Raw genomic sequence first — 27,515 nt, 5'->3', positions numbered from 1 at the left:
TAAATTGTACATTAAGCAGTTATCTGTATAAGCATTCAGTTCTCATACAGTTAACCAGAGTGTGGCACTTGGGATTTTTGGTGATATATTTCTTCCTTCATTATAAATGTAAAACCCTTTTATTGCATGGTGTGAAATGTAGTGCTTACCATATAAAAGTTGAACATGGCTAACTGCTGATGACTAACCACTCTTAGATAATTAGTCATCATTACCAATCCCCATGGAGTAACGAATTGACCAGAATTTACTGTAGTTTTGCTCAGTAATGGTAATACTTGTAAGTAATTCTTCAGAATCATCTGAGTTTTTCAGAAAGAAATATAATCCAATAGTAGTGTCACCTGCTTGTTGTGATATTGTCATCTGTTCCACTTGTCTTAATCCTAATAGGTGCCTCTGCTACTCGTGTGCTGTGGTTGGATGGTAGAAACTAATTCATATGAGTCAGGTTGTAACCAGCTTAACTGACTGCGAGTTACCAATTTAAGGATGAACTACGCAGCATTTTGGAACAGTTTTTATCTCAAAGGATACTACTTCTCCAAAGAGCTGAAGCTCATCAGTGGTCCTGTGCAATGGATCAGATAAGCAGCAGTCTTTGAAATAAAGCCACAGCAAAATACATTCCAAAAAAGCTGGTGAGGCTATGCTGCCAGTAATCCAAACTTCTTGACCTTTATAATGGATGGAAATATTTTGATCAGCATAAAATGGTCCTAGAACCCTTGTTACTACTGGGTTGAGGAAGAAGCCTGTTTCAGGGAAAAAACGCCGACTGCATACTGAGTTATATTAACAGAAATATCATTTGCAAATCAAGGGAGTCTGTTCTGTTCAGCACCGATGAGGCCTTACTTAAAGCATGTATCCAGTTTTGAGCCTCATGCCTCAAGAAGGATGTGGACAGAGGCTGACAAAAATGATTAGGGGCCTGAAAAACATGAAAAAAGTCAGTAAGAACTAAGGTTATTTAGTCTGAAGAAGAGAAGGCAGAATCAGGGATTTGATAAGTTGTCAGCTACCTGAAGGTCATTTACAGGGAGGATAAAGATGGACTTTTCTGCATGACTATGGGGGATGCAACTAGAAGCAATAGCCTCAAATTACAGTAGGGGAAATTTAGGTTGTAGATTAATTAGGAGGAACTTTCTGACTATGAGGGTAATCACAATTGGAACGGGCTACCTAGAGAACTTGTGGAATGTCCATCCCTGGAAATTTTCAAAAGCAGGTTAGACAGACACGTGGCTGGGGTGGCTTAGTCAGGGATGATTCTGTCCTGAGCAGGGGACTGAACTAGATGGCTTTATGAGGTCCTTGCCAGTCCTATTTTCCTATGAATTTAAGTACTCCTGGTGCAGATGCTACCCCAAATGGCTAGGAGACTCAGAGATTCATTTGTTAACCCTGGCATGAGAGGCTTGCCAGAGACGGGGCTGAGGGCGGAAGGCATTTGTGGGGGTAGGGCCAAAAACATTTCTGCTGTGGAGATCCAAGAATAGCCCTGGGAAGCTACTGCAGCTGAAACAGGTCCTTGTGTCTAAGGCAGTGGTGCTCAACCTTTTGGCCCTGTGGGCCAGATGACTGGTATGAGGCCCTACTATGGGCTGGATTGGACCCTGGGGCCTGTCACTGTCACCTTCCCTGCTTGATGCACCAGGATTGGGTCCTGGGGGCCCAGCACTGCTTCCTCACATCCCCTGCACATCAGGATTGGTCCATGGGGCCCAGTGCAGCTCCTTCACACCCTGCATACCAGGACTGGGTCCCGGTAGCCCAGCACTGACTGCCCTCCCATCCCCCTCCCCTGTGCTGGGTTGGATTGTAGGAGGCCATTATTGCTGTCTCCTGCCTCCACCTTCTCCCTCCCCTTTCCCCTGCCCCATGCTAGGTTTAGGTCCCAGGGGCCTGACACCACCCGCTCTGCTCCATGCACTGGGATTGGCCGTGGGGGCTCGGTTCCACCCCTCACGTCCCCTGTGTGCCAGGAGTGGGTCCTAGTGGCCAAGTACCACCCCCTCCCACCCTGCTTTGCTCCAGGATGGGGTTCCAGGGACCCAGCACCACCTTCTCCCATCCCCCATGTGCCAGGATTGGATTCCAAGGGGCCTGTACTTCCCCTCCCACCCCCCACTCTGCCCTGGGATTGGGCCTCAGAGGTCTGGCACCTTCTCCTCCCAGTTCCCTATAGCGGGTTTGGACCCTAGGGCCTGGTGCTAGCCCTGCCCAGCACTGTATGCAGGGATCAGATGCCAGATCCAGTTCACAGGGCTTGGGGGTCACTATGGCTAGGGACAGACATTACACATAAACCGGTTTAAGTGATCAAAACTGTTTTAAACCTGTAACTGAGCAGATGCTCAGTGCACATAAACCAGATTGAAAATGGTTTGAGATAAACCTGGTTGAATGTAGCATCAGACTGAACTGATTTGTCTCAAACTGGTCTATGCAATGTCTGTCCCAGACCCCTTGCTGGTTTTGCTCTCTGGACTGGGCTGGGTGGGGCTCTCTGCTCCACAGCAGAGCTGACTCCTCCTCTCTGCTCCCTGGCTGGAGCTCAGCAGAGACTGCAGGTCTTTTCTGAGCCTGCCTGGCTTCCCCCTGCTCCCCCCTTCCCCTCTCCACTCCTTGCTAAGCAGGGATTGCCTTGTGCTCTCTGCCTTACACAGACACCTCTCAGCATTAGCTAGCAGACCACATGCTGGCTATGGTCTGTGCTGTGGCAGATGGAACAACAGCAGAATCAACAGGTAGGTGATAATGTTCCTCTGTTGTTTTCTTAATGGGCTGATAAAAACTGAGTGAGGGGCGATAAACACTGTGTTATCAATTCCCTGCTGGCTGGTCAGAAGCAGGAGGGGTTACCCCTCCCTAATCAGAGTGTCCTGCAAGGTCCTGGCTATACCCCCTCAGCTCAGCACTGTAGAAGGCAAGGGAGGGCTGCTCTAGCGCCCCCTGGCTTTTAGACTGAGCCACTGCAGGGATGCGCCTGCATTTCTGGGGTGTCTGTACAGTTACAAACTGATTCAGCCTAGCCAGGTTATACTAACCAACAAAGATTGAATCAATTCAGGCTCAGGGTTTTTGAGCGTCTGTCCCTAGCCCACGGGTCCAGAGATTTGGCAGCAGGGGAGCAATGCCATGGCACAGCAACCTGGAGGTTGAGCATCCTTGGTCTAAGTCACATAGGGATTGAGAGTTCAGCTGGGTGTTGGTCCAAGAAATATGTGAGAAGCAAAGTTTTGGGATAGTATCTTTTATTGAAACAACTGCATAGTTAGGGAGATGTTAGACAAGCTTTCAGAAAGTCAGGTCTTCCAACCATTTAAAAGTAGATCAAAGAATATTACTGCAGTCTTTCAGACTCTTCACTCCCTGTGGTGGACTATATAGAGGGCAGTCAGTATATGCTGGGCTGTCTGATCTACTTTGCCACATGGGCACACTGATGAGTTTGTAAGGCCCATTTTATGTTTGATTTTATTGAAGCCTTCATATCCTGACCACAGTCAATTCAGGTTTACCCATGCCTTATGTGGCAGTTTGACCGGGAGAGTATGAGGATGGTTGTGTAGTATGTAGTTGTTGTGGGGTGTGTTGTTATTCCATTGCTCTTCCCACCGTCTCCGGGGGCCATGATGACAGAATGGTCTCTCCTTCTTCCTCTATGATGTTTCTGGTGGATACTGGTATGGGTTTTCTGCTTATTAGACATCTCTGCATTGGGTATTTTTCAATCATGTCATGTAGTGGAAGATCTTCTTGGGCTGTGGTTGCCAGCACTATTCCAGACCTCTTGGTGTTATGAGGGGGGATTCCTGCCAAGATGAACATGGTTACCTGTTCTCTGTATACCAGACAGCTACTTACTGTTCATAGTGCAGAATTCAGGGCACTGTTTAGTTTGCGGGTATGGGTGCTAGTTACCCACACAGGGAGGTAGTATTCTTCAGTAAAAGATATCACCACAAAGACCTTGCTTCTCTTAAGGGGTGAGAGGGATAGGAGATTTATCCAGCCTCCACAGCTGTCCATGTTCAGGAGCTTTTAAAGTTTTTTAATGTTCTTCCTCCTGGGCTGCAGGTTGTATGCTGCATCTCTTGAGAAGTGTAGCAGAGAATCTTACCCCAGCTGTATAAGGATTTGCCCAACAGAGTTGCCGTATCATACACTTTTTTTAACACAATGGGATTAGGTATATGACCAGTATAAAATTAGTTATAGTGTCTTCAAACTGTCTTGTAACCTAAATTAGAACCTCTAAAGCCCTTATACAACTTGAAGTTATTCTGATAATATTATATTAAATTTGGCCTAGAGCTTAATTTACATTGCTGCATAAAGCAATGACTTTCTTCTCATGAAAATTAATTTGGAGAGAGGTTAGTCTGAAGTCAGGCAGAAGGTGGGGGGGGAAGTGGGGAATGGCACCTTAAAGACTAACTTGTTCAGAAAGGCATAAGCCAGTGGGGCTCAACCTTTTTTGGCAGGCATGCCACAACTTAAGCCCTGCACCCTCCCTGAGTGCCACTCTGATTCCTTTCCTCCACCAATCTACTGCTCTGCTTTCTGCTCCCTGCCCAACTTCCTATACAGAAAGGCTACTTGTAGCATGCATGCCATGGGTTGGCCACTTCTGCATATGCTTTCATAGGAAACTGTACTTCATCAAATTCCAGGAATAGTTTAGGAGAGACCAAAATATTTGTGCACAGAAAAAAAAAATTGCTCACGCACCACAGTTCTTTGGTTGGGACTATCCTATGACTTTATATAGCTGTATGCTTGGAAAACCTAGATTTTTGTTATTTGCAGAAGAGGAATTAAAAAGGTACAAATACAAAATTAAGAACCTAAATCAAGATGGAAATGTGTCCGTGAAGGCATTTTAATTATAAATGGTATGACAAAGTAACTGGAACTTACTATTTTATTTACTTTTTTAAGACCTTGGTTCTTTCACTTGAGAGAATTGAAATAATTTAAACTTGAAATGAGCAGTGGCCTCAGGGGACAGAGGGAATGCTGGTGGGGGTAGAGGGGAGGGGGAAGGAGAGGGAAACTGGGACATGTAGTTCCTGTGTGCTTGTTTGTGGCCTGAATAGTTGCAGGAGAATATGCGCTGCTTTATTGTTAGCCTTTGGTAGCTGAAAGATTTGCTTCTCACCTTTTGGAGAAAGGGAGAGAGAGATGACCATTGTGTTTTACTGGAAAAGAATGGTTTATCTTGTTGCATTTCACAAGTACTCATTTCCTACCTAAAGAGATGTTAAGCTTTTTAATGAATAGAGCCACTCAGCAGTTTTTAGTATATTTATTTAGATTAGATATCTCAGTAAATCCCAACACCCTATTAATAACAGTTGTAACAGTGGTGCTTTATTATGGTTTATTGCTTACAATGGTCACATCTTTCCAATATTTCTTATTTCAAGGCATTTTCATTCCAAAGCAAATCCATTCACATTTTATGGTAAAAACATCCAATGCAAAATCATTGCTATGAGAAAATGAGTAGCTACTTACGCAAAAAGGACTATCATAACTTCGTAATTTTCCCCCATGAATAACATGTGTCCATTTACAAATAGGTCTTTGTCAAATATTGAGTCCCTTGTTTCAACTTTGCAAGATAGGGTTATGCCTCTGATTCTTTATCATCTGATATGCTCTCTGCTTCTTGAGTGATCTAGAGTTTACTTATATTTTGTCAAAGATATGTTATTTTGGGGGCTGGGGAGAAGAGAATAAGAGATAAAGTATTTCTTTATAGCAAAGTAGATAAAAAGTGTCCAAAAGTTCCATTAGAAACTCATGTTTTGTTTGTTTTCCTAACTTCAGCAAAGTTTCTTATGTAAGTTAGGAATCACAATTCACAGTAGAGGTCATATCTTTTATTTGACCAGATTTTTGCAAAAAAAAAATTATTTAAATTGCAAGCTTTTGGGCACATATATTGTGGCAAAACAGAAAGGAATATACAGCAAATTTGGTAGAGATGTAAATTCTTTGGAGCAAGAACCAGATATTCAAATTATTTTAATTATTTAACTGTTATGTTAATAGTATGTGTTGATGTAGAGAATAGAATTATTGAACACTTTAAAAGATCTTGCGTTCATCTTGCTCTAATTAAAATTTTGTCACAGAGGAAAATGGGGTAATGTGTTCACTTGTCCCTTTCAGGCACTATATTGTGTAGATTTATGGCCAGAGAGAGGCCATTATGATCATCTTGTTTAACAACATGTTCAACACAAGCCAAAGAGACTCAACTTCTGCATCAAGCCCAGGACTTTTGTTTGAGTTGTACTGTTTCTTAGATAGCCTGTACTGATGTAAAGACTTCAAGTGATGAACAGTCTGTTATATCCTTAAACAAGTCATCTTAGTTATTAATTACTCTCACAGTTAAAAACTTTCATCTGAGTTTATCCATCTTCAGCTTCTAGCCACCAGATTTTTTGTCTTCCCATATTAGAATTTTCTAGTGGTCAAGTCACCTCCTAGCTTTTTCCTCAACACATTAAATGGACTGAGCATCTTCAGTCTCTCAAAAATCAGGATTTCACATCTCAGATAATTTTTGTTGAACCCTCTCTTTCTTGAACCCTCTCTGTAGGGCTTTGTTACTGAAGAGTGAAGGCAGGCAGCAGCTAGCATGGGGTCATGGGATTTCTGGATGGAGGGCTCTGTTCTCCTTCAGATTTTTGGAGATTCTCCAGACTTTGTTCAGCTCATAGTATGAGAAGAACAGTAACTGAAACAGTTCTTTTCTTAATTATCTAGTTGGAATTTTTAATTTTTTTTGACTGAAAGGAATAAATAATTATTTCAGTTGTAGCCTATTTGTGTCCATTTTCTGAAATGATAGAGTAGGATTTGATTTTAGTATCTTAAAGTGTTATTGCCATGAACAATTTAAACACAATTTTTTCAGGACAATAGTTGAATGCTGTAATGAAGCAAAAGAGAGGGAGAATGTGAATGTATCAGTTGGAGAGAGAGTGCATCTTAACATATTTAAGTTTGTGAGTTTAAGCTGCAAATCAGTTACTTTTGTGAATTGTGGTTTGAAATATAGCTATCAGCTTGGTTTTTTGAATGTAGTGTATATTGTTTAGATCTTAAATGTATCCATTTGGTGAAATTACAAGATCAGAGAAAAATAATACCCAAATTACATTCTGCATTTGTTCTTAGATATTGGAAGATAACCTTAAGTTAGAACCTTTTTAAAGGGATTGCAATAATTCCAGTCACTCTTTGATTTGCTGCTTAGAATTGTTCATCTGCTGGTTATCTGGTTTGCTTTTGAGGTCTTGTTTATACTGTGTATAATATAGTAGGGTCTAGTGATGGTTATAACCTTAAGAATATCAAGAACTACGTGTAATTCAAAATTTTCAAGTATTGTGTCAACAATGTCACCGCGTAGTTTTAATTCGGAGCGTAAAAAGAAATAAACTTGTCTCATATTCTGCTAACATAAGCCTTGTTTTGCATCTTTTTTTAAAGATAACAGTCTCTATTTCACAGAAAATACATCTTAAACCATTTAATGCTTTTTGGGTATCTAAAGCAGGTTAGAAGTGCAAAAGTGATAGTATAATACATTCTTATTAATCAGTTTAAAAATCTTTAGTTTAGAAAATGTGAAAAATGTTACCTAATCAGATGTCATGATGTTAGCATTATGAAATTCCTATTTAGGAAAGTGTCCTTCTGCAGTTCTTGGGTTGCTGAAAAATCATGGTTAATTAGTTTAACAGTGTTCTTCCTAGTAAAATCTTAACCTTGAAGCCTTACTAGGGCAGCCTTCCTACATAAATTGCCCTGTGCCTAGTATTTTGTAACTGTTTATCACCTACCTCACTTAAGCATTTTCTGTCCTTCCTACAGTAGAAAATGGTTGACACCTGATACTGGGTATAAAGACGGAGTTTTTTGCCTCTTTTATTCAGATATTTGGAGACTCTTGAAAAAGGGGAACATTTTAAAAGGGCACAGGTTGGTATGTTCAAATTGTTGTGGATGAACAAGCTAACAGTGATTCAAGTTCAGGAAACCTGCTCCAACCTTAACACTTCTTCATTCAGGATTAGGTTTGGAGCAGGTTTGCTGCATTTGAATTATTGTTAGCTTGTTCACAAACAACAATTAGAACATACCAGCTGCTGCCCTTCTGAAAGGGCTCCATGTATTTCTGTATCCACACCTATAATAATCATGATTTATTATGATAGCTGTACTTAGGGTATAAAATTGTATAGTAAAAAACAAATTATCGTATCTTATTAGGAAAGAAGATTTGAGCGAAAGACCTACTTCTTATTCGCTGTATAGATATCCATGTTTAGCACTGAAATAAGACCTTTAACTCTGAAATTTGTTCTTAGAAAAAACTGATTTTAAAAAGAAAAATTAATTGCTTGAGTCCATTTTTACTTTCTGAATGCTTAAACTGTCACTGCAGAATTAAAACACATTATATTTAAGGGTTTACCTGAACTGAGGCAGCATACAGGTGATTTTGTGGGCGGATCGCAGTAGTGGCCACCATTTTCATGGGCTTTTCATAGCGGAGGTCCCCACCCTCTTGCTTCCGATTGGCTGAGAGGCCCTGCCCCTCACCACTGATTGGCTGAGAGGACTGTCAATTGTGTGGCCCCGTCCCTTGCTGATGATTGGTGTAGGGGTGGGGCCATGCAATGGGTATCCCTCTCAGCGGCCGGCAGCAGGGCTCGCAGGGCAAAGACAGCAGAGTGGAGAGCTCTGAGACCACAACAGGCAGCTCGCATCTGCCCTCACCAACTCAGCTGCACTCCATTTAAAAGTGTCCCTACACTTGAAAATGGTGGCAGAAGTGCTTAAACTAAAGCTCATTTGATGAACTTTAGTTCAAGCACGACCGCTGCCATTTTTAAGCTCCAGGACTTTGATCCCCCAGGTTATGACCAGGGAGCCAGGTTTTTAGTTTCCCATGGAAAAATGGAGTAAATGATGGATTTTAACTTTTTACCAGAGGCAAACACAGATTTCTCATTTTACAAGAGAAGCCTATAGATCTTGCCATTTTGCAGTGAGCTCCTTGGAGGCTGACAGAGTTCCAGCTTGCAGGGAGCTGGGAGGAAACAGGAGGAAGGTGGTGAGCCAGGGGGCACAAAGTGCATGGTCATGCACATGGACCCAAACAGCCTGGAAAGCGGCTCCAGTAGGTAAGTGGGAGTTGTAGGGATTGAGGCCCTTGTAGAGAGGGACTGGGCAGGGCTGGGGCTGCTGCCCAGCTAGGTGGGGCTTGGGTCCCAGGGCTGCAGTGCGTGGCTGTAGGGCCCCAGCAGGGAGCAGGATGGGGCTGCAGGTGGCTTGGCCAGGGAGGGGGAGGGCCGGATCCCTGCTGTCACATGCACTCCTGGGGTACATGGGGGACCCACACCAGCCCCCCCAGATCTGTACCCGGGCAGGCACAGGCTGCAGGCTTGGGCTTCCACCCTGCTTCCCTCCCTTGGAGTCTCCAGAGCCTGGGGGGCATGACCCAGTGCAGCAGGCAGCAGAGGGGCTACACGGGGATCTCCTTGCCATGGCTTGCCCCCCTCCTCCCCCACTGCCCCAGTGATGTGCATCTTGTGCGTAGGGCTGCAGTGAGGGCAGTGGTGCAGGTCTGCACCCCTCAAAGCAGCAACAGGTGCAGGAGGTGCATCACCAGGATAGCAGGCAGGGTGAGCAGTGGCGAGGAGATCCCCATGTGGACCTGCTGTCCCCAGCCACGCTTGGTCATGCCTGCTTGGCTCTGGAGACCCCGGGGGAGGGAAGCGGGGCAGGAGTCAAGCCTGCAGCCTGTGCCTGCCCCATGTACAGGTCTGGGGGGTGTGGATCCTCCCTGCCTACTGGGACTGTGTGCAGCAGGAGGGGAGTGGGGACAGGGGACTGCGGACCCCAGGTCCATAGCCCTGGCAGCTGGGGGCCCCCTCTGGCAGGGCTGGGGGAGCAGACACTGTGGATGGGGGGCAAAGGGTCCCAGCAAGGCTGTGGGAGCTGTGGGTGGGGCGTGAGGGGCACCAGTAGGGCCAGGGAGGTGTGGGGGGGCCTTTAATTTTAATCACGGATTTTGGGCTCCCTCACCATAGGAGCATCAATCTGCTCCCCCTACACCCTTTCCTTCCCCTGTGCCCCGTTCCTTCCACAGACTTACCTGCAGGGAGCTGCTCTCCATGCTGCCTGGCTGCATTCCTGAAAATCAGTTATCAGATTGGTATCGGCAGATATGGCTGGGTAATAATCAGCTATCAGTGTTGGCCAAGAAAATCTTTATCAGTCCAGTCTGACCCTTTACCTGCAAAATACTGGTGCTTATATTCCCTATACCCAATATATCTCTGCCAACATTATTGCCAATATACAGCAACACTATTTACCACATGTTGACTAGTCAGAGGCTCCACCACCATTATTAAAATTTAGGCATGTACCCCTGGGCAATGTGACATGTATCCCTAGTTAGAAAACCTGTTACATGAATGGATCTGAAGGGATATGTTAAATGGACCTGAAGGCCCAGCTCTGATTGGCAATAACTAAAGGGGAAATGAACTCTTAGAAGAGCAAACTGTTGTCATCTTGTGAAACACATTATCACTTTATTAAAACTAACTTGTCTACAAGTCCCTGGATGTGGCAGAGTCTTCATCACTTAGTTCTTCCTTCACCTTTCCATACCCTCCTTCCTGAATTAATACTGCTTCCCTCCCCCCATATTGCTGTCATCTACCATCCCTGCAACTGATCCCCATCAGCCCATCTCTCTGACCTCTCCCTTGTTGTCCTTGAAATCTCCAACACTTCCGTTGACCCATCTGCATTTTACTCAAGTCTTGCATACCAGGGTTCATGCAAACTTAGATTTGGTGGGCTTGGGTACTAATTGGATGGCCAGTGAACCACAGATGCTCATACCCCTGTAATAGCTACAATCTTTCTGTAACACACATCCTCTTCCCCCTTCTTTCCCCAGTGGTCCTTTCTCTCACCTGGAGTATACTTGCATCCCAGTGAGCATATTTCTAGCTGGGTTTTTAAGTGTCTGTTCTCCACTGAACTTTAGTGGAGTAGTTTAGTATTTTTATTAATGATGTAGTACTATAAAGTGATTGCTGATGGTTTTCACATAACACCAAAGGTTTGACTAGGAAGTAATGATGTATATACTATAGAGTGTAAATTAGTGTAATCAAACTTTAGTTTTCTAATGCAGCAATTGCAAGGTCATATGTGTAAAAACAAAACAAAATTCCATACTTTCAAAGTTTCTGATTAGTGTCTGACTGTGTGCTCAGGTACAAATAAATAACAGTATTTCAAGCATCCTCTTAATAACTTTCCTTCTTTCAGTAGTTTGCTTCATTTAAAATATACTGTTATAAAATGTTTTTGTGTGCTTTTTCAGTTTGTTCACATGGTAGTTCTTTTGCTATTTTGTGCTTAGAATAGTAAATCGTCAGAAATTAGTTAATGAAATCATTCTGCTTATTTAAAAAAGAAAATCAAGTGTCCTTTTTTTGTAATTCCCCAACTTTGCCTTTGTCTTCTTAGAATGTGAAAACATTTGCATCTTCCGATAGTCTAGCCAAGGTCCAAGAAGTGGCAAGCTGGCTTTTGGAAATGAATCAGGAACTGCTGTCTGTGGGCAGCAAGAGGCGACGAACTGGAGGGTCTCTTCGAGGTAATGCTTCCTCAAGCCAAGTAGATGAGGAGCAGATGAATCGAGTTGTAGAGGAGGAGCAGCAGCAGTTAAGACGACAACAAGAGGAGCATATTGTACAAAATGGAGAAATAGGTGGAGCAGACCCTGGACTTGGAGACACAAGTGAATCCCAGCAAGAACAATTAGAAGAAAACAACAATAGACTTATTGCAGTGGATGAAGAATCCACTTGTAACCAAGAGGAGGAGGAAGAAGAAGATCATGCTGGTGAGCAAGAGGAGGAAGTGGAAGAGGAGGAGGAAATGGATCAAGAGAGTGATGATTTTGATCAGTCTGATGACAGCAGTAGAGAAGATGAACACCCAAACAATAATAGTGTTACAAATTCAAATAGTATCATGGACTTACCCATTAACCAGTCATCTCCATTCTACATAAAGACAAAGGTAAGAAATTTCACTTTGTTTTTTGTATTTTTACTTAGCCACTGATAAATCAGGATTGTATCAAGTAAATCACATATCTAAGTAATATCTTTTACTGAAGTGATAGTTTTGAATGGTCCAGGAAATATGCAAGAGGCAAGGATTTTTGTGCATGGTATCCCTTCTTGGGCCAACTGCGTCGTTTGGATAGACTAAAGTAAGTTTTTGAATGCAATACATTCTTCAGGTACCTAATGTATTCTAACCTGCTGGAAGAACACAATGCATTATCAAAACTTACCTAAGAAAGATATCTCTATTTCCAAGAATCACTGTGCAAACCATGCAGTTGGTCCAAGAAAAGATAACCACCCACACAAATCCTTACCTCATGCATATTTCTTGGACCAACATGCAGGATATTGAGATTCTCCTGTTATAATGACTTGTATATTTTTTACCTGCTAGAACCAAGTGCTTTTCAGAGTATTTGATGCTTAGCATGGTATGCAGTGTTTTGCTTTCTTTGATACAATGAACAAAATCTGTTAACAAAAATTTAAAGCATAAGGGCAGAATGATTCTCAACTTTTTTTCATATCATAACCTGTGCTGTCATAACCTGTGCTTTCATAAAGATGCACTAGAGCAATGGTTCTCAAACTTTTTTATACCAGGACCCATTTGTAAACATCGATGGCTGGTCTTGATCCAGTGCCCCTCACTCCCAACCCTCTGCTTTCTGCCCCCAGACCCCCAGTGTGTAGGGGAGGGGGGGTGTGGGCAAGGTGGGGGCAGGCAGGGAGGACCCCAAGCAGTCCCTTACAGGCTGGCACTCTGCCTGCCTGTAAGGGAAAAACCAGTTTCCCACATTTTTCTCCTTTAAAGGAGAATTCATTTTTTAAAGTTTGTTCGCTACTCTTTCCTATATTCTTAAGACCCACAGGTTGAGAAACGCTGCACTAGAGATTTTTCTTTTCTAAAGAAGCATCAGGGAAGCAGTGCAGTTGTGCCTATATGCTGTTAGAGGGATGCTGCTAATCAAAGCAACAGCAAAAACTAAAAATGAGGTTAAAGTAATAGGATGTACAGGTAAGAAGAGTGGATATATATGTACAGGAATGGTGCTCCTTGGGCTTGCCCAACAGATTTCCTTTCTGAGAGAGAGCATGTCTACACACACACTGAAAGGAAATATGCTGCTGCACTAATGCAGATAAAGGTACATTTTTTTATTTTGTTTTCCAAAATAAAAAAATATATTTTAGGTGTTATTAACTGTTATCTCTCTTTCCCAGATGTTTGTAACCTCTGTTGTGTTAACTTTGCTTACTTCCAGAAGTCTTTATGGTGATCTTTCTTGTATTTTAAGAACTAACAATGGAGTTTTAGATTTACATTATGAGAACCGTTCCAAATAATGAATCATAATTTTGGATGAAATGGCAGTAAAAATGGTAGGATGTCATTGTCAAATTTCAAGAGATCGTGTTGGCTCTTTGAGTGTCTTACAACTCATGATTCTCCTCCTCCAATTCTTTTTTCCAGGCAGTAGCGATGTAACTTGTAGTAGAACATAACCACAGCCAGTTTGAACTCCATGCTTAAATGAACTCTGTGCACCTAAGAAAACATTTAAATTTATAGAATCCACTAAACAGTCTTGAAAATAATGCACAAATGTAAAAAGCAAGAGAGAGTTAATGTTCTTTGACGTTGTTGCTTCTGTTTGTTAGTTTTAATTAATACAATTCCTGCTGTTTTTAAACAAGGCATACTGAATATAGATTAACTTTAAACTGGAATAGCGTTAAACCTGACAAATTTTGTGTGGGTCTGAAACCTTTCACAGTTAAACCTTTCTTTATGTTGTCTGAATCCACTTTGCATTTTGTTTCCATTCCTAAACGTAAAAAAATACAACTACTTAGCCAAAATCATTTACCAGATCTATTCCTAAATAATTTAACTTAAAAAAAATTCAGTCACCTCTTGTACTATTAATACTGCAGGGACTTCGCAAAAACAAATCTTGCACTCTGTTCAACTGATGTCAGAGCATGGATGAATTATATATGTAGTCACAGAAGGGTAAAAGTGTGGGTAATGAGCATTTCTGAGAATCGAGTACAGTATCTGTGAACTCTGCTTAATTGTGTGTGTGTATATATTTCTTGCTCTTAGCATTGTCAATTGAACCGAACTGCTGTGTGACTTGTGAACAGTAAGTGGAGCCTTTTTTATCCAAATAATTTCAGAGCTGAAATGATTTATTTTTAGATTATCATATATACCTTTCCAGTGTATCACCTTCTGATGGTATAATCCAATTACTTAATGATTCTAATTGGATTACCTACCTACCTAATAGCTTCTGAACACTAATTAAACTTATTTTACACCATCAGCTTCAGTTGAAACAATCTCCACGATCTGCTATTTATTGTTCGCAAATCAGCCCTGAGAACATAAATTCTTATTGTTACTGTATTCAAGATGCACCTCCACCAGTCCAGTTCAGCTAATATCTTGGGATGTTGCTGTGGCAATATAGACAAAATTTGCCACGTTGTTCATGCCTTCCGAGATACCAGGGGATCATAGTCTGAACAAGTAACCACTTAATATACAGTTCTTATCAGTGTTGTACTGTTCATATTAGCTCTTCAGTATCATTATTTTGTCCTTTTACTTCTTTCCTCTCAAACTGCCAAGTAAATTCTGCCTAACCGGACCTTTTTTGTTTATTGGCTTCGGGATCCTGTGATGCTAAGAAGAAATTGCAAGATTCCCACATAAGGGCACAATGTCTTCTGGTTAGGCCTGCCAGAAAATGTCTAGTTATTCTTGCCAGCAGCTGGATTATTATATGCACTGGCTTTCTTTGTTCCTAGCTGGTAAATGATGTTGGTACTGTTTAAAGAAAAAAAAAAAACTTCCTTAATATTGCTTTTCGTTTTAAGTGATTGTGTAGTTGGAAACAGGGATGTTGTTAAATTATAGTGAATAAAAGAGACATACAGTTGTGGATGGGAATGAGCTGGTTTGAGATGTGCACTTATTTACTTATGGTAAGAATCATAAATTCATAGTTTATAGCGAGAGGGAGCCATGATGATCATCATCAACACTGGTTAAGACTTTCCAGAATTACAGAATATCTTCACTTATCTGAACATCAGCATTTTTTCTAACTTGTTAACTTGGGATAGTGTAACAGTTTGTTTTCTATGCCTTATTTAAATGCAGTCCTGTATCAGTGCTCTTACGTTTAATGCAGTACTGTAAGTTATAACTATTGTTATTGTATACTGTTCTCATAAGCTTTTTTTGTACGAAAACGTGAGCATGTTCTTAAGTTTGATTCTGTAATGCGTAACTATTTCAGTTACCTGATCACCTTTATCTAATCAGAATGGCTTTTGCAAAGGGGTTCAGATACCAGAGTATGTATTATAATTCCCATGTAAACTATGCCATGTTCTGTTTTTTTGTTTTGTTTTGTTTTGTTTTTTTGAAAAAACACCCACTTCTAATTTTAAAGTCTCCAGGGATAGAAAAACCACTACAATCTATTGCAAATTATTGCAATATTAATTACTGTTCCTATTAAAATATTGCACTTTATTTCTAGTTTGAATTGTTATCTTTAAATTGTGTCCACAGCATTTTTTATACCTTTGTCTGTTGAATTGAAAAGTGCTTTAGTAGATTTCTGTTCCCTATGTATATGTTCATTCCTAAAACGTCTCTTAAGGCACACTTTCTGTAAGTCTGGTTTTTAACCATGATGACATTTTCTTGACTATGGCATATTGGTCTTTTTGGTTAGCAAATAAAATGTTCTCAAACAATTACAATTTTTTCATATTTTTCTCTTACTTTCGTTCTCCCAGCTAACTTGGCTTATTTAGGTTCATCTTTGTAAAACTGGCCCTTTTAAAAACACCAAATATATGCAATTATTGGTTTGGACTGTATTCAGTACAAACAGAATCATTAAGGCATGATCACTTGTGGAAAGTTGGCAATAATTTTAACTCTGTTGTTAATTTACCAGAAATTCTGTATTAGGATGAGGTTGGATACTGCTTTTTACGTTAGTAAATTGTCATTGTATCTATATTAGGAGTGGGGTGAGCAGGGAATCTTCAGACAGCATCAAGTTGGAAGTATGAATGGCAGCCTAATGTCAAACTGTTTCTGAGAAGGCACATGCGACCTTGAATTCTCTCACTTCTCATATCACTCCCCTCTTTTTCCAAATGGAACCCCTCTACTTTCATAGAAGAAGAGATTTCTGCTTAGTACTTCTCCTTTGCAGAGAGAGAGACAAATAATGGCTATTGATGGTTGGCTTTTGGTCATTCTATATGATATAGAAGTCAAATGTAAAATCCAAGTAGTTAAGCCTTTGAGGAGACGAGGAAAATTGTTAGTCATCCCCTAGCCATTGCTTCTGATCCTCTCAGAAGTGGTGGTTATCTACCCTTTCTTGCTATAGCCAGTGATTCTCAACAATGGCGATAAGGCACCCTGAGATCCTTTTCAAGGATGCCAGAGGGTGTCATGCAATGTTAGCCCTGTTAGATGCACAAACATGATTGACAAGATAAACTCAGATGGTGCATCTAGATGAGCACATGTGTGCCTCTTGCAGCATCTCAAACCCCTTTGAGATGCTGCAAGAGGCACATACGGGAACAAAAAAAAACGTTCTCCATGCTGCAAATTTGCAGCACAGGGAACAAGATTAGACCCCTGGATATCCAGGGGTCAAAAAATACCCCTGGGGGAAAAAGCCAGGCAAGGCTCAGTCAGGGACAGTGCCCTGAGGCAACCAGAGGCTTGGTCCTCCACAGAGATACTCTGGAAGCCAGCCAGAGAGTCTCTATGGCTGGCCCTTGCCCTGGTGCTAAAGCACACTGCCTGCCCATGCAGGGCAAGCAACAGTGCAGGCTGCAGGGACCTGGCTTCATGGCAGGTCAGTAAATGGTTGGAGGGGCTGGAGGAGGTGGGGACCATGGAAGGCCCCCCGGCTCCTACTCCCTGTGCCCCCGTCCGTTCCCTGAACTCCCTGTGCTTTCCCCCTACTCCCCGTTTGTTCTTCTGCCTCCATTTGTTCCCCCCACCCTCCTGCTCCCCATTCGTCCCCCTGTTTGTTCCCCGCACCCCTCTAACTCCCTGCTTGTTCCTCCAATTCCCCATGTATTCCCCCTGCCCCCTGTGAAGACAAGTTGGAGACGAGCAGGGGAACATCTCCAACTAGTCTCCAAGGGCTTGTCTCCAGCCCTCTGCTCTCCCCTGCTGCCCCCGCATTTTCCCTGCTCTCCCCAGCTCCCTGGTCATTTCCCTTGCTCAACTGTGCTCCCCTGTGTAGCTCAAGCTTACTGGCAGCGGCAGCAATGATCGGGGCCGCTCGGAGCCTCATGGCAGAACCCTCCCATACAGCAAGGGACAGTGGGGTTCAGCCCCAGCTGCCTGGTACCCATTCTGCCGCTACTCTATCGCATGGGTGCAGCCCGGCTCGGCAGGGTGCCACACAGTGTCATGCACTGTCTGGCAGCTCTGTCTGTCACCCAGGCCAGCGCTGCTCAGCTCCAGCAGCCCCCAGCTGCCAGACAGCGGATGGCACCCTGCTGAACCAGGCTGCACCCATGCAAGATGCAGCACTGGGAGTGCATGCCAAGCGGCCAGAGCTGATCCCTGCTGCCCCCTGCCATGTGGGGTGGCTGTGCAATGAGGCCTTAGTGGCCTTGATGGCTGCTGCTGCTGCAGCCAGTGAGTGCGGGGACACTGGGGCTGGACGGGGCACTGATTTGGGGGTTGTGACTGGGTGGGGAAATAATGGCAGGGCTGAGGGAGTGAGCGGTGCTGGGACCAAGTGGGGAGGACATGGGCCATGGGGGGGAGAAGGCCATGGCCCCTGTTGGGGGACTTTGGCCCTGTGGGAGAATTTGGCCCTGTGGAGGCAGTAGTCGGTGAGCCGCATCAGGGGGGCTGTGCCCTGTGGTGCCACCCCTCCTGAGCAGCCCCAGCATAGGCCCTCCCTACACCCACAAGCCTCTCCCTCACAAACCTCGTCCGCTGGGTTAGGTGCGAGGTGACTGGTGCAGGGGGCAGGCTGTGGGTTGAGAGTGAGGGGCAAGGGCAGGGGCAGGGCACTGGCATATCAGTGCTGCTCAGTGCTGCACATCGTGGTTAGCGAAGGGGGTACGGGGTGGCTTGGATTTTTCTGTGACAAATGCCAAACTGTATAGATATTTAGAATTTATTTTATTATAATGATGGAGGCACTGATAGACTTCCAAATTACTTTAAAATTGTAAATATATCAGTAAAACATTGCCCAACTGATTTGATTCTCTCTTTTTTTTATTTTTTTTTTTATATATATATATAAAGTCTAGTGGTATTTTGTTTTACTTGTGGACGAACATGGATTTTGGGGTATTTTAAAGAGTGACTTTGGGATATTTTTATCAGGGATTTTGCAGTTTTTAAATAGGCAACACCAGAATTCCTGCTAGTGAGGCAAGTGGCAAGACCCAGTAGTGCTGCACAAAAGCTAACTAGGCTGCCACAGCCCACTAGCAGCTGGCCCAGAGATGTAGATGCCTCTAATGTCCACATAGTCTCCATCTGGGTCTGGCAGGCATGTAGTCTTGGGGCCACATGCTGTTGCAGGTGGCAGCAGGTCATAGCCAGGCAGCAGCCCCCACTGCCAGTCTGCTGCAGTGGGTAGAGGGTGCAGGGGACTCTCAGGGCTGCTTCAGCACTCCAGCTGGCATAAGGGGTAGTGTCCCCAGATACCAACTGGCCAGGTCCCAGAAGCTCCTGAGAGTGAGTAGCCCTGAGCTGCTTGCCAGGGCAGCTTTTTATACTGTTGGGGCCAGCACAGGGAAGGTTTTCAATATACTGCTGGGGCCAGCATAGGTGCTGGCCCCAGGCTCTAGCTCCCCCTGGCTGCAGATCCAGGAGGAGCCAGGCAGGCTTATTTTGCCTCAAGTGTCACAATTTGCCCCACACCAAAGTGCATGCCTGGGCACGTGTACTGATGCAAAAAGCCCTGGCTCAAATTTGCATTGCTTCTATTTGAGCTGCTGCAAGCACAAATGCCTGCATGTGTGGACGTGCCCAGAGAGCTCAAATAGGAATTCATAGTATAAAAAACATTCTGACTTGCTTTTTCAGTTCTTTGCAACAGAACAATTGCTGTAGTATTTTCAAAAAATGTAAAGACTAAGACAGGACATTTTTCCATAAGGTGTCTTGGATTTAAAAAGGTTGAGAGCCACTGTTATAGAGGTTGTAAGATAGTCTTGGATTTTAACAGTATGACCAAATTCTTACCCAACCTTACTTTCTCATCACCTAACTTCCAGAATCTTGAAATCTTTACTATTTCCTAAAGCCATCTCTTCTTAGGCGTGATAAGAACATATGAAGTGCTATAGTGGGTCAGACCAATGGTCCATCTAACACAGTATTCTGTGTCTGACAATGGCAGAAGTGGATACTAGAGGGAGAGCAGTGACCTGGATAGATCTAGAGTAATCTGTCTCCTATCCATTACACACCCTGGCAATTTACCATTATTTGTTTAGTGATGCCAGAGGAAACATCTTCAACTGTCCTGTTCAACAGCTATTAATAGATCTACCATCCATGAATTTGTCTGGGTCATCATATGCTTGCTTAAATGTTCCTGTTTTGCCTTTTCACCAGAAATTTCTGAGGTTCTATTGTATTGAAGCTTTGGATAAGCTTGGCAAGCGTGAATCCTAACTGCAGCACTTGAACACAAGGGTGTATTTCTATATTTTTACTTGTTTGAGCTATCTTTGAACCAGAAGTCAAGTCAGCAATAGCAAAGGTTCAGAAATGCTTGGAGGAATATGACTGGAACACCCATGAAGGGCAGGTACTTTGATCTTTCAGGAATTAGTATACTCAAAATCTTGCTTCATTATTGAAGTGGGGGAGTTTGGAGTCCCCTTCTCCTGTAATAGTGGCAAAAATCAGGAACCATATTTGACACCTATCTTGGAAATTTCTAGGTTTCTAGGTCTTATGGCATCTTGCTGGACCCATATTTCGTGAGTATGTTGTTTCAGATAAAAGCCTAAAGGGAGGTGACCTCAATGATGGAGTTTTCTTGGAAATAGAGATACATTAGTGTTGTAGGCGTACAGAGATAAATGATTCAAGATGAAAACTTTCCAGATACATGTAACTAAATTTGTATAATTTTTCTGTGTTCAGTGACACTAATGGATGTGTCCCAATGATGGGCGATCACTCGCGAATGGGTAAGATTGTCTTCCAAGGATCTTAATAGTGAGTTCGCAGGTGGCTCCATAGCCCAATTCTAGATCTACATGTCTTGTCGCAGTGAAGACTGGTGTTTTCAGAAGGGATGGGTACTGTGTTGCTGCGTTGAATGTTATGATGTTCTTTTGGCCTGTTCCTCTTCTTCTGTCCCAAGATCAACATGGATGCCATTTTAAGAACATGGGATATCGTGTACATTGCAATCCACCAATCAGAGCGCACATTCTTATGTTCTGTATGCTGTGAGAAATTTTCCAGCATATTTCCATGCTTATCGACCTCTCCACCCTGTGAGTGGACTTAATTGAAGATGATTCTTTCACTATCCCCTCACTTAAAAAGGAGCTATACCATTCCCCAGTCTGGTTCTGGCCTCCTTTGGGCTGGGATTCAGCTTCAGTGTGAATCTGGCTAGAGGATCATAAAACAGTCTCCGGCATATCCTAAGCTTGTGTAAATTGCCATAAATCCACTGCAGTCAATAGAACAGTGACAATTGACATTAATACTTTCCCTCAGGGGTTAAGTATCTGCTTTATGAGCTTTGATCCAGGCTTACAAACAAGCATGTATTGTAAATTTCATTGAACCCTGAAGAGACTCAGATTTATGGAGACACATTTTTCACTTTGTGTAGAAAGACGGGATGGTATTTTCAAGCAGAAAAATTAAGTGATCAATTGCAGGAAGACTGCTCTGTGCATATTAGGGGGTCTGTTTTTGATGTTTTGAATGTGGGTAACAGATCAAAGAGGAAATGAAAAGAGTTGTGGAGGTATGGGATTCTAATTAATTACCATAATAACAGTCCTTAGAAATGTTTTTTTGGTGTGTGTACCAGATTTTAATTAACAGAACCAACTTTCAGAATTATTTGTGTGCAGTATGAGTTTGTATATCATTAAAATGATCTAATTATTACCCTTTTCAGCACTAGAGGGCGCAGGTACATGCATTTCCTTTGTGTTTTGACTGAAAGTTGTTTTATGGTTCTTGGCATATATTTTTTTTTTCTGTTCTGCATCTAACAATATAAAGCACAGTTTTTTACTGAGAGGGATATAGTAGTAGTAGTAGTAGCCACAACTGTTAGTAGTGTCGGCCACTGATGGCATGAGGAATCCATTAATCTCCATTGCCCACAGATAGTCCCTACTGTAAGAGTAAATGGAGGAAGTGGGTTGTTCATTTACAGTTTCGTTAATTTAAATTCTTTTCCACACAAGGAAAAAACTGACTAAATTCCTGACAGACAAGAGACTTGCACAATGCTTTAAGCTGAGTCCTTTAAAAAAAAATATAAAAATATTTCGTAATGCTGAAAATAACTTTCTCTGTAGTTCAAAACCCAAAAAGTATATGTGCATGCTTTTTTTTTAAGGACTCAGCTTAAAGAATTGTGCCAAGTATTTTGTTTGTCAGGAATTTAGTCAGTTTTTTCCTTGTGTGGAAAAGAATTTAAATTAATGAAATTGTAAATGAACAACCCGCTTCCTCTATTTACTTTTACAGTAGGGACTATGTGTGGGAAATGGAGATTAGCGGATTCCTCATGCCATCAGTGGCCGAGACTACTAACAATTGTGGCAGTGGTATTAATTAGATTCTTAACTGACTAATAACAGAAGTAAAGTTTCACCAAAAATGAAAGGTGTTACAAATGGCTTTAATCTGGTTATGAGTAGTCAGTGATAGGGTTTTTCTAAAACTATCCTTCTCTGTCCTTATGCCAGTTTTCTGTTGCTTGGTCTGAGTTCCCCCTTGTGGTTAGTCCTTTTCTTTTCTCTTTTCTCCTCACCCTCCTAGCACTTTCAGACAGTCTACCTTCATCTTGATTTTTAAATGCAATTATTCTGAACTATGTGTTTTAATATAGAACTTTAGGGAAACGGAGATGTCTTTCTCTGGTTACACTAGCAGTTCTCAGTACATGTTTTCCCCTTTAAGTTCTTTATATGTGAACATAATTAATGAATGCAGTTATATCAGAATTACTTTTCAGTAATCCCGACAGTTTATTTTTTCATAATTGTAGGGAAAAAAGCAAGTTTCCTGCTTGTTTCTTTAAGTTTAGGATCATAGAGCCTGGTACTGTTTGGAATAATCCTGACACTTTTGCATTGGAATTGAATAACTTTAATGTATCTCATGCTCAATCATTAATACAAATCAATACATAAATAACACCCCCCTGCTCTCTCTCCCCCCCCTTCCCCTCCCAGTCTCACAGAATTTAGCAGCCTATAACCACCTTAAATCCATATAATCTTAGCCATAAACACAGTATATAGTTTAGTTGCTTAGTTTTTTTAATTATTTCTCTAGAGGCTGGATTAGATAACATCCTGAGGTACCTTTCAGTCCTACTTATGATTCAGTTTTAGCTCTGCAGCTGTCATTCAAAATACAGCTTATCAATTACTAAAGTATTTATGGAAGCATTACAGATTCTCAATTTGTTTGTGGACTTTTGCCCACCTTTGTCCACAAATGGATCAGGAAGCATGCTAATTTAATTTTTTGGGCTCAGCTCCTGGCAGTAAAAAGCAGCTCACATGGTGGACTTGGTAATTTGATTTACCTATAGTTTGTCGATCATCTAAGTGGTATTCCGTCTTTTTCCCTGGTGGGCCAGATTGTGCTTAACTTGTTTGTAGGTCAGATCCAGCCAGTGTTCCCCATCTGGCACCCAGGCAGACAGAGCAGGCACCATCTGGCAGTGTGGAGGGAGGCAGGGGATAGGCCAGCCCTAATGCAGCCCCATCTACAGGGGAAAGGAGGGAAGGCGGCCTGGCCCTGGGAGGGAGTGGGTGTGGCCAGGGCCAACCCAGCTTGCAGAGATGGAAGGGGGCATGGCCCAGCCCTGGGCAAGGGGGTGTGGCCAGGCCCTACCAAGCCCAATGGAGGAAGGGGGCATAGCCAAGCCCTGCAGGGGAATGGCATGGTGAGGCTCCAACCCAGCCCTGCAGAAAAGAAAGGGGGTGTGGCCCGGCCCTGTGTGGGGATATGGCTAGGCTCCAGCCTGGGCCTGCAGGGGGTATGGCCCAACCCCTACAGGAGGGAATGGGGCATGGCCCAGCCCTGTGGGGGAAGGGGGTGTGGCCAGGCCCCAGCCTTCTAGGGAGGGAAGGGTATGTGGCCCAACCCTGATCAGAAGGCGGGGGGCGCTCAGCCCTGTGGGCTAAAGGGTCACAGTCTGGCCTGACCTGACTTGGCTCACCATGGGGGACTTAGGGTATGGGCATTTGGCAGGGGGGAGTGTGGTCATATTTAATGGCCACAGTTTACCCACCACCAAATTTCCAGACCCGTGGAGGGAGCGCTGTGGGCTAGGTGCAATGACTCTGTGGGGCACATTTGGATCATGAGCCAGAGGTTAAGCACCCCTACTGTAAGAACTTGGCTATCTAGAAGGGATGCAGTGCTCTCAAGTGAAATGCTTGAAATACCTAGCCAGCGATTATTACTGTTATGTTAAAATGTCACTAGTAGTTACAAGATTGTCATTTGCTATATAAACTCTTCTATTTTTCTCTTGCCCTTACTGGAGGGAGGCCTGCTAGTGTTCACTGTGGTGCCTGAAAATACCACTCTGTAATTACGTGACAGTGTCTGACATAATTTAAGGAACAAGTATATGTAAAAGGTTAGGTGAGAATCCCAGTGTTTGGTGAACAATCAGTTTAAATGCAAAAGAGATTAACTCTTATAGTCCGGGTCATAGTTATGGCCTCAAGACTAAATGCAATTAGTGTTTTTCTTTCCCTTGTTGTAAGTGCAGAACAGTGAATGTGGGGCTCTCTTTCTTCATAGAGTTAAGGTATCTCAATGTAAAATCTTAGTGGAGACAAGACGGGAAATTATTTTTTTTTTCTGTCTATTTGCCTGTCTGTCTCTGTTTGTCTATTTTTTCCTCCACTACCACTAGCCAGTTGACTTTGTACTCCCCAGCTAACTACTTTAAGAAGGAAACTGCTTTTGTTTTCTCTAAGATTTTAATATAAAAATAGCTGTTGTCTCAAGCTAGAATCTCAAGTGTACAAGTTTGCTTCATTCCTGATGGTTGCTTCCAGACTCATTCAGTAACTGCTTCTGAAAATCCATTGACCCAGGACTGGCATATGTGATTCTTTTTCTAGCCCTATTGCTAGTCCAGTCATGGGGAGGTTGCTAGCACTCCCCATAAGAAAGGCAGATGCCAGCATCTGCACTTTTTAAAAATGAAGAAATTGTCCTTTGTCTTGGAATTGTAAAGCCTTTTACTTTGTCTCTTACTTCCCTATTGTTAAGGCAACATATATTGAGAAGATGGTAACTAGTCTTCTTTCCATAATTTTAGCCTATGTGAAGTTTCCTTAAAATAATTTTTATAGAAAAATGCCATCCCAAATTGAGTTGCTACATGAAATTATATAACTTTCCAGACTTTATGGCAGAATGTCCTTAAAATGGTAATTTTAAGGCTTTTGAAACAGAATTTTGTGCGCCCTCAAATCTGGGAGTTAGGCGCTTAAATACCTGTTGAGGATCTGGGCCTTAATTCTTAAGATGTTAAGGTATGGTGCTTTTCTAGCATCTCCAGCAAAATTATTTAAATCTAGCGTTACATGGTAATAATGTTCATAGAGTATATAAATCATGAAAATAAGCATATTGAAGATATTCTTAAAGAACTCTGCAGTCTGATACATGGCTTATCTAGTAAATATATTTGGACGCTCTGCCCCACGTAAATATGCCATTTGTTCCTTATGTTGTGCTTGGCTATGTGGCAGGTGCTGTTGGCCGATGTGAGTGTTAGCCCAAATATCTCTAGTCTGGAGTGATACAGCTGTATATACCAAGCATTTTATCACTGTATGTTATGCTCTCAGTGCTGATTTTTAACTGCTTCACTTTTTCTGGCTTAGCTTAAGTTGACATTACTGGTTATGAAACTCAATACAAATGGTGAATCGAAGTGTGAAGAAAGTAAAACTTTTGCTGGTGAGTTTATATTTTTTCCAAAAAAGATAACTATCATTAACAGTGGATTCATTGTGCCTCACACTTGTAGTAGTTGCATTTGTTTTTATGATACATGTATTGAAAGGAAACAAATGCCAGTGTGAGACTCCAGTTAATTTACTGCTTTGTATGGCAGTGATGATGATTCTGACTTTGACAATTGTGTCTTTTGACATTTTGTCACTAGGTGAGAGAAATGTGGTCAGAAGGCCACAGATCTTCTATATCTAATGGATGCATCAGAACTGCATTTTATCCACTAATATGTTGCTTCTGTTCTTTTCTCTAAAGAAACATTTTAATTTCCAGAATATCACATGACACACTTTAATATAATGGTGGTATTTACAGTTCTTTGAGATTTAGCTGTTTAAAGTGTGCTGTTTTCTTTTTGACACATTTTCTATCACTGTTATAATCTGCATGTTTTGAAACAATGTTCCAGGTAAATCACAGGAATATGAGAATATCAAATAGCTAACATATATCAAAAAGAAACATCTTGATTTTTGACCCTATTCAGCAGTTTCTGTTGGGAAATATATAGTATCTGAGCTATGCATTAATTTAATGCTTATATTGGACTTCTGATGACAAGCAAAGCTAGAGGTTTGTGAAGTTATTTAAAATCTGTACAGCCCTATTCTGTTGCTGTGAAATTTCATTTCAGATAAAAGTCCACATGAACGTTCAAACCACGTGGTTCTTTGAGCATACAGTTTCAACTTCAACCTGTACATCCCAATATAATCAGAGCATGTGAAGTATTAATACAACATAAAAGGCCACAGAAAACTTGCAACTAGTTGCACCAGAAAACTTTCAAGCGCCTTGTTTTTAATAAATGTTCCATCTAGTTAAACTTATTTTCCTTTTCTTTTGTAAACAATGTAAACACTTTACAAATTGCAGTTTTCTTGATCTCTGCTAAGATTTTATTTAGTGTTATATACTTTTTTATCCTGTTTTTCTCCTTTCCTGAGCAAATGATCTCAGAAAAATAATGCAGATATAACATAATTTGTTATTTAAATCATGCGTCTATACTGACTATTCATAACTTTTAAAAGAGTTAGTATATGTTAAATGTACTACTAACCAGTTGCAAAACTCATTTGTTCTTATTAACAGAACACTATTAATTACTAGAATCTGTTAGTGGAAGGTGTTCTTGTCAGGCTCTGATTCTTTTCTTGCTCCAGATTCTCATAAAAATTGCTCTAATTAAACTCTTCCTCTTCTTTACCTCCTTCCTTCTATCTTTCCCATCTTTCCTCTTAATTTTTTTCGCTAAGTAGTGCACATGCTGTGGACTGTATAAAATGAAACGGGCAAATTTTGGGTTATAGGGTTGTAATTGGGAATTGCATCTATGGCTGTTTTTCTCAGATGTGTCAAAATATGACCACCATTTCTTATTAAATCTTAAACATTCCCCATTAGTAGACAGTGTCTCTGCCCAAATGGTAAGAGTAACAAATACTCCATTATGTATATGCAGCCACTATAAATAATCAGCTGAGATCTAAAACTCAGTGCACTGAAAATGTGCTTATATATGTACATAATCTCAAAAGTATATTATATTCATCTTTCTTTTTACATAAAGGGTAATATTTGCAGGAATAAACAATGCATGTAGAAATGAAGGATGCATGACCGTATTAAAGAGAACAAAAGTCCATGTATAAACATAGAGAAGATGATCAAGGAGGTTGATTGTTTGTTCTAAAAATGTCAAGCCTTTCCTGGACTACCTGCTTTTCTTTGTAATCCATACATTCTTTACTTTGCATATCTCGAGCTATTATTAATAGTCTCACACCCCTTTGCAGTATGCTGTTAACCAGCTGAAAAGGATTATGTAGCTTAATTTGTCACTACCATATGAATGCCAATGTAACAATTGGTTGTTACATTTGCTAAATTTGTATGCATTTTATAGCTGTACTATGAAAAACATTATCTTGAATCAAAAGCCTTTTCTTTGTGTTTTTACATATGAAATTTAATTCTAATTACACATGCATTGTTCAGTCTTC

The 27,515-nt window shown here is 41.8% G+C and overlaps 1 protein-coding gene across 5 annotated transcripts in view; it reads left to right on the top strand.

The window, feature by feature from the left end:
* The window catches only part of FBXW7 (F-box and WD repeat domain containing 7), a 253,244-nt gene that overhangs the window by 113,292 nt on the left and 112,437 nt on the right, over window positions 1-27,515 (top strand). For all 5 annotated transcript variants that reach the window (XM_090036396.1, XM_090036393.1, XM_090036394.1 and 2 more), the window contains one exon: window positions 11,596-12,153. In XM_090036396.1, the coding sequence (XP_089892522.1) occupies window positions 11,665-12,153 (489 nt within the window). In that variant the 5' untranslated portion in view covers window positions 11,596-11,664. The remainder of the gene's footprint in view (window positions 1-11,595; window positions 12,154-27,515) is intronic.

Source organism: Crocodylus siamensis, chromosome 2 (genome assembly GCF_052110815.1).
Source record: "Crocodylus siamensis isolate JL-2025a chromosome 2, ASM5211081v1, whole genome shotgun sequence".
Taxonomy (NCBI): Eukaryota; Metazoa; Chordata; order Crocodylia; family Crocodylidae; genus Crocodylus; species Crocodylus siamensis.
Note: the sequence above shows the minus strand (reverse complement) of the source record. Positions and strands in the feature narration are given on the sequence as shown.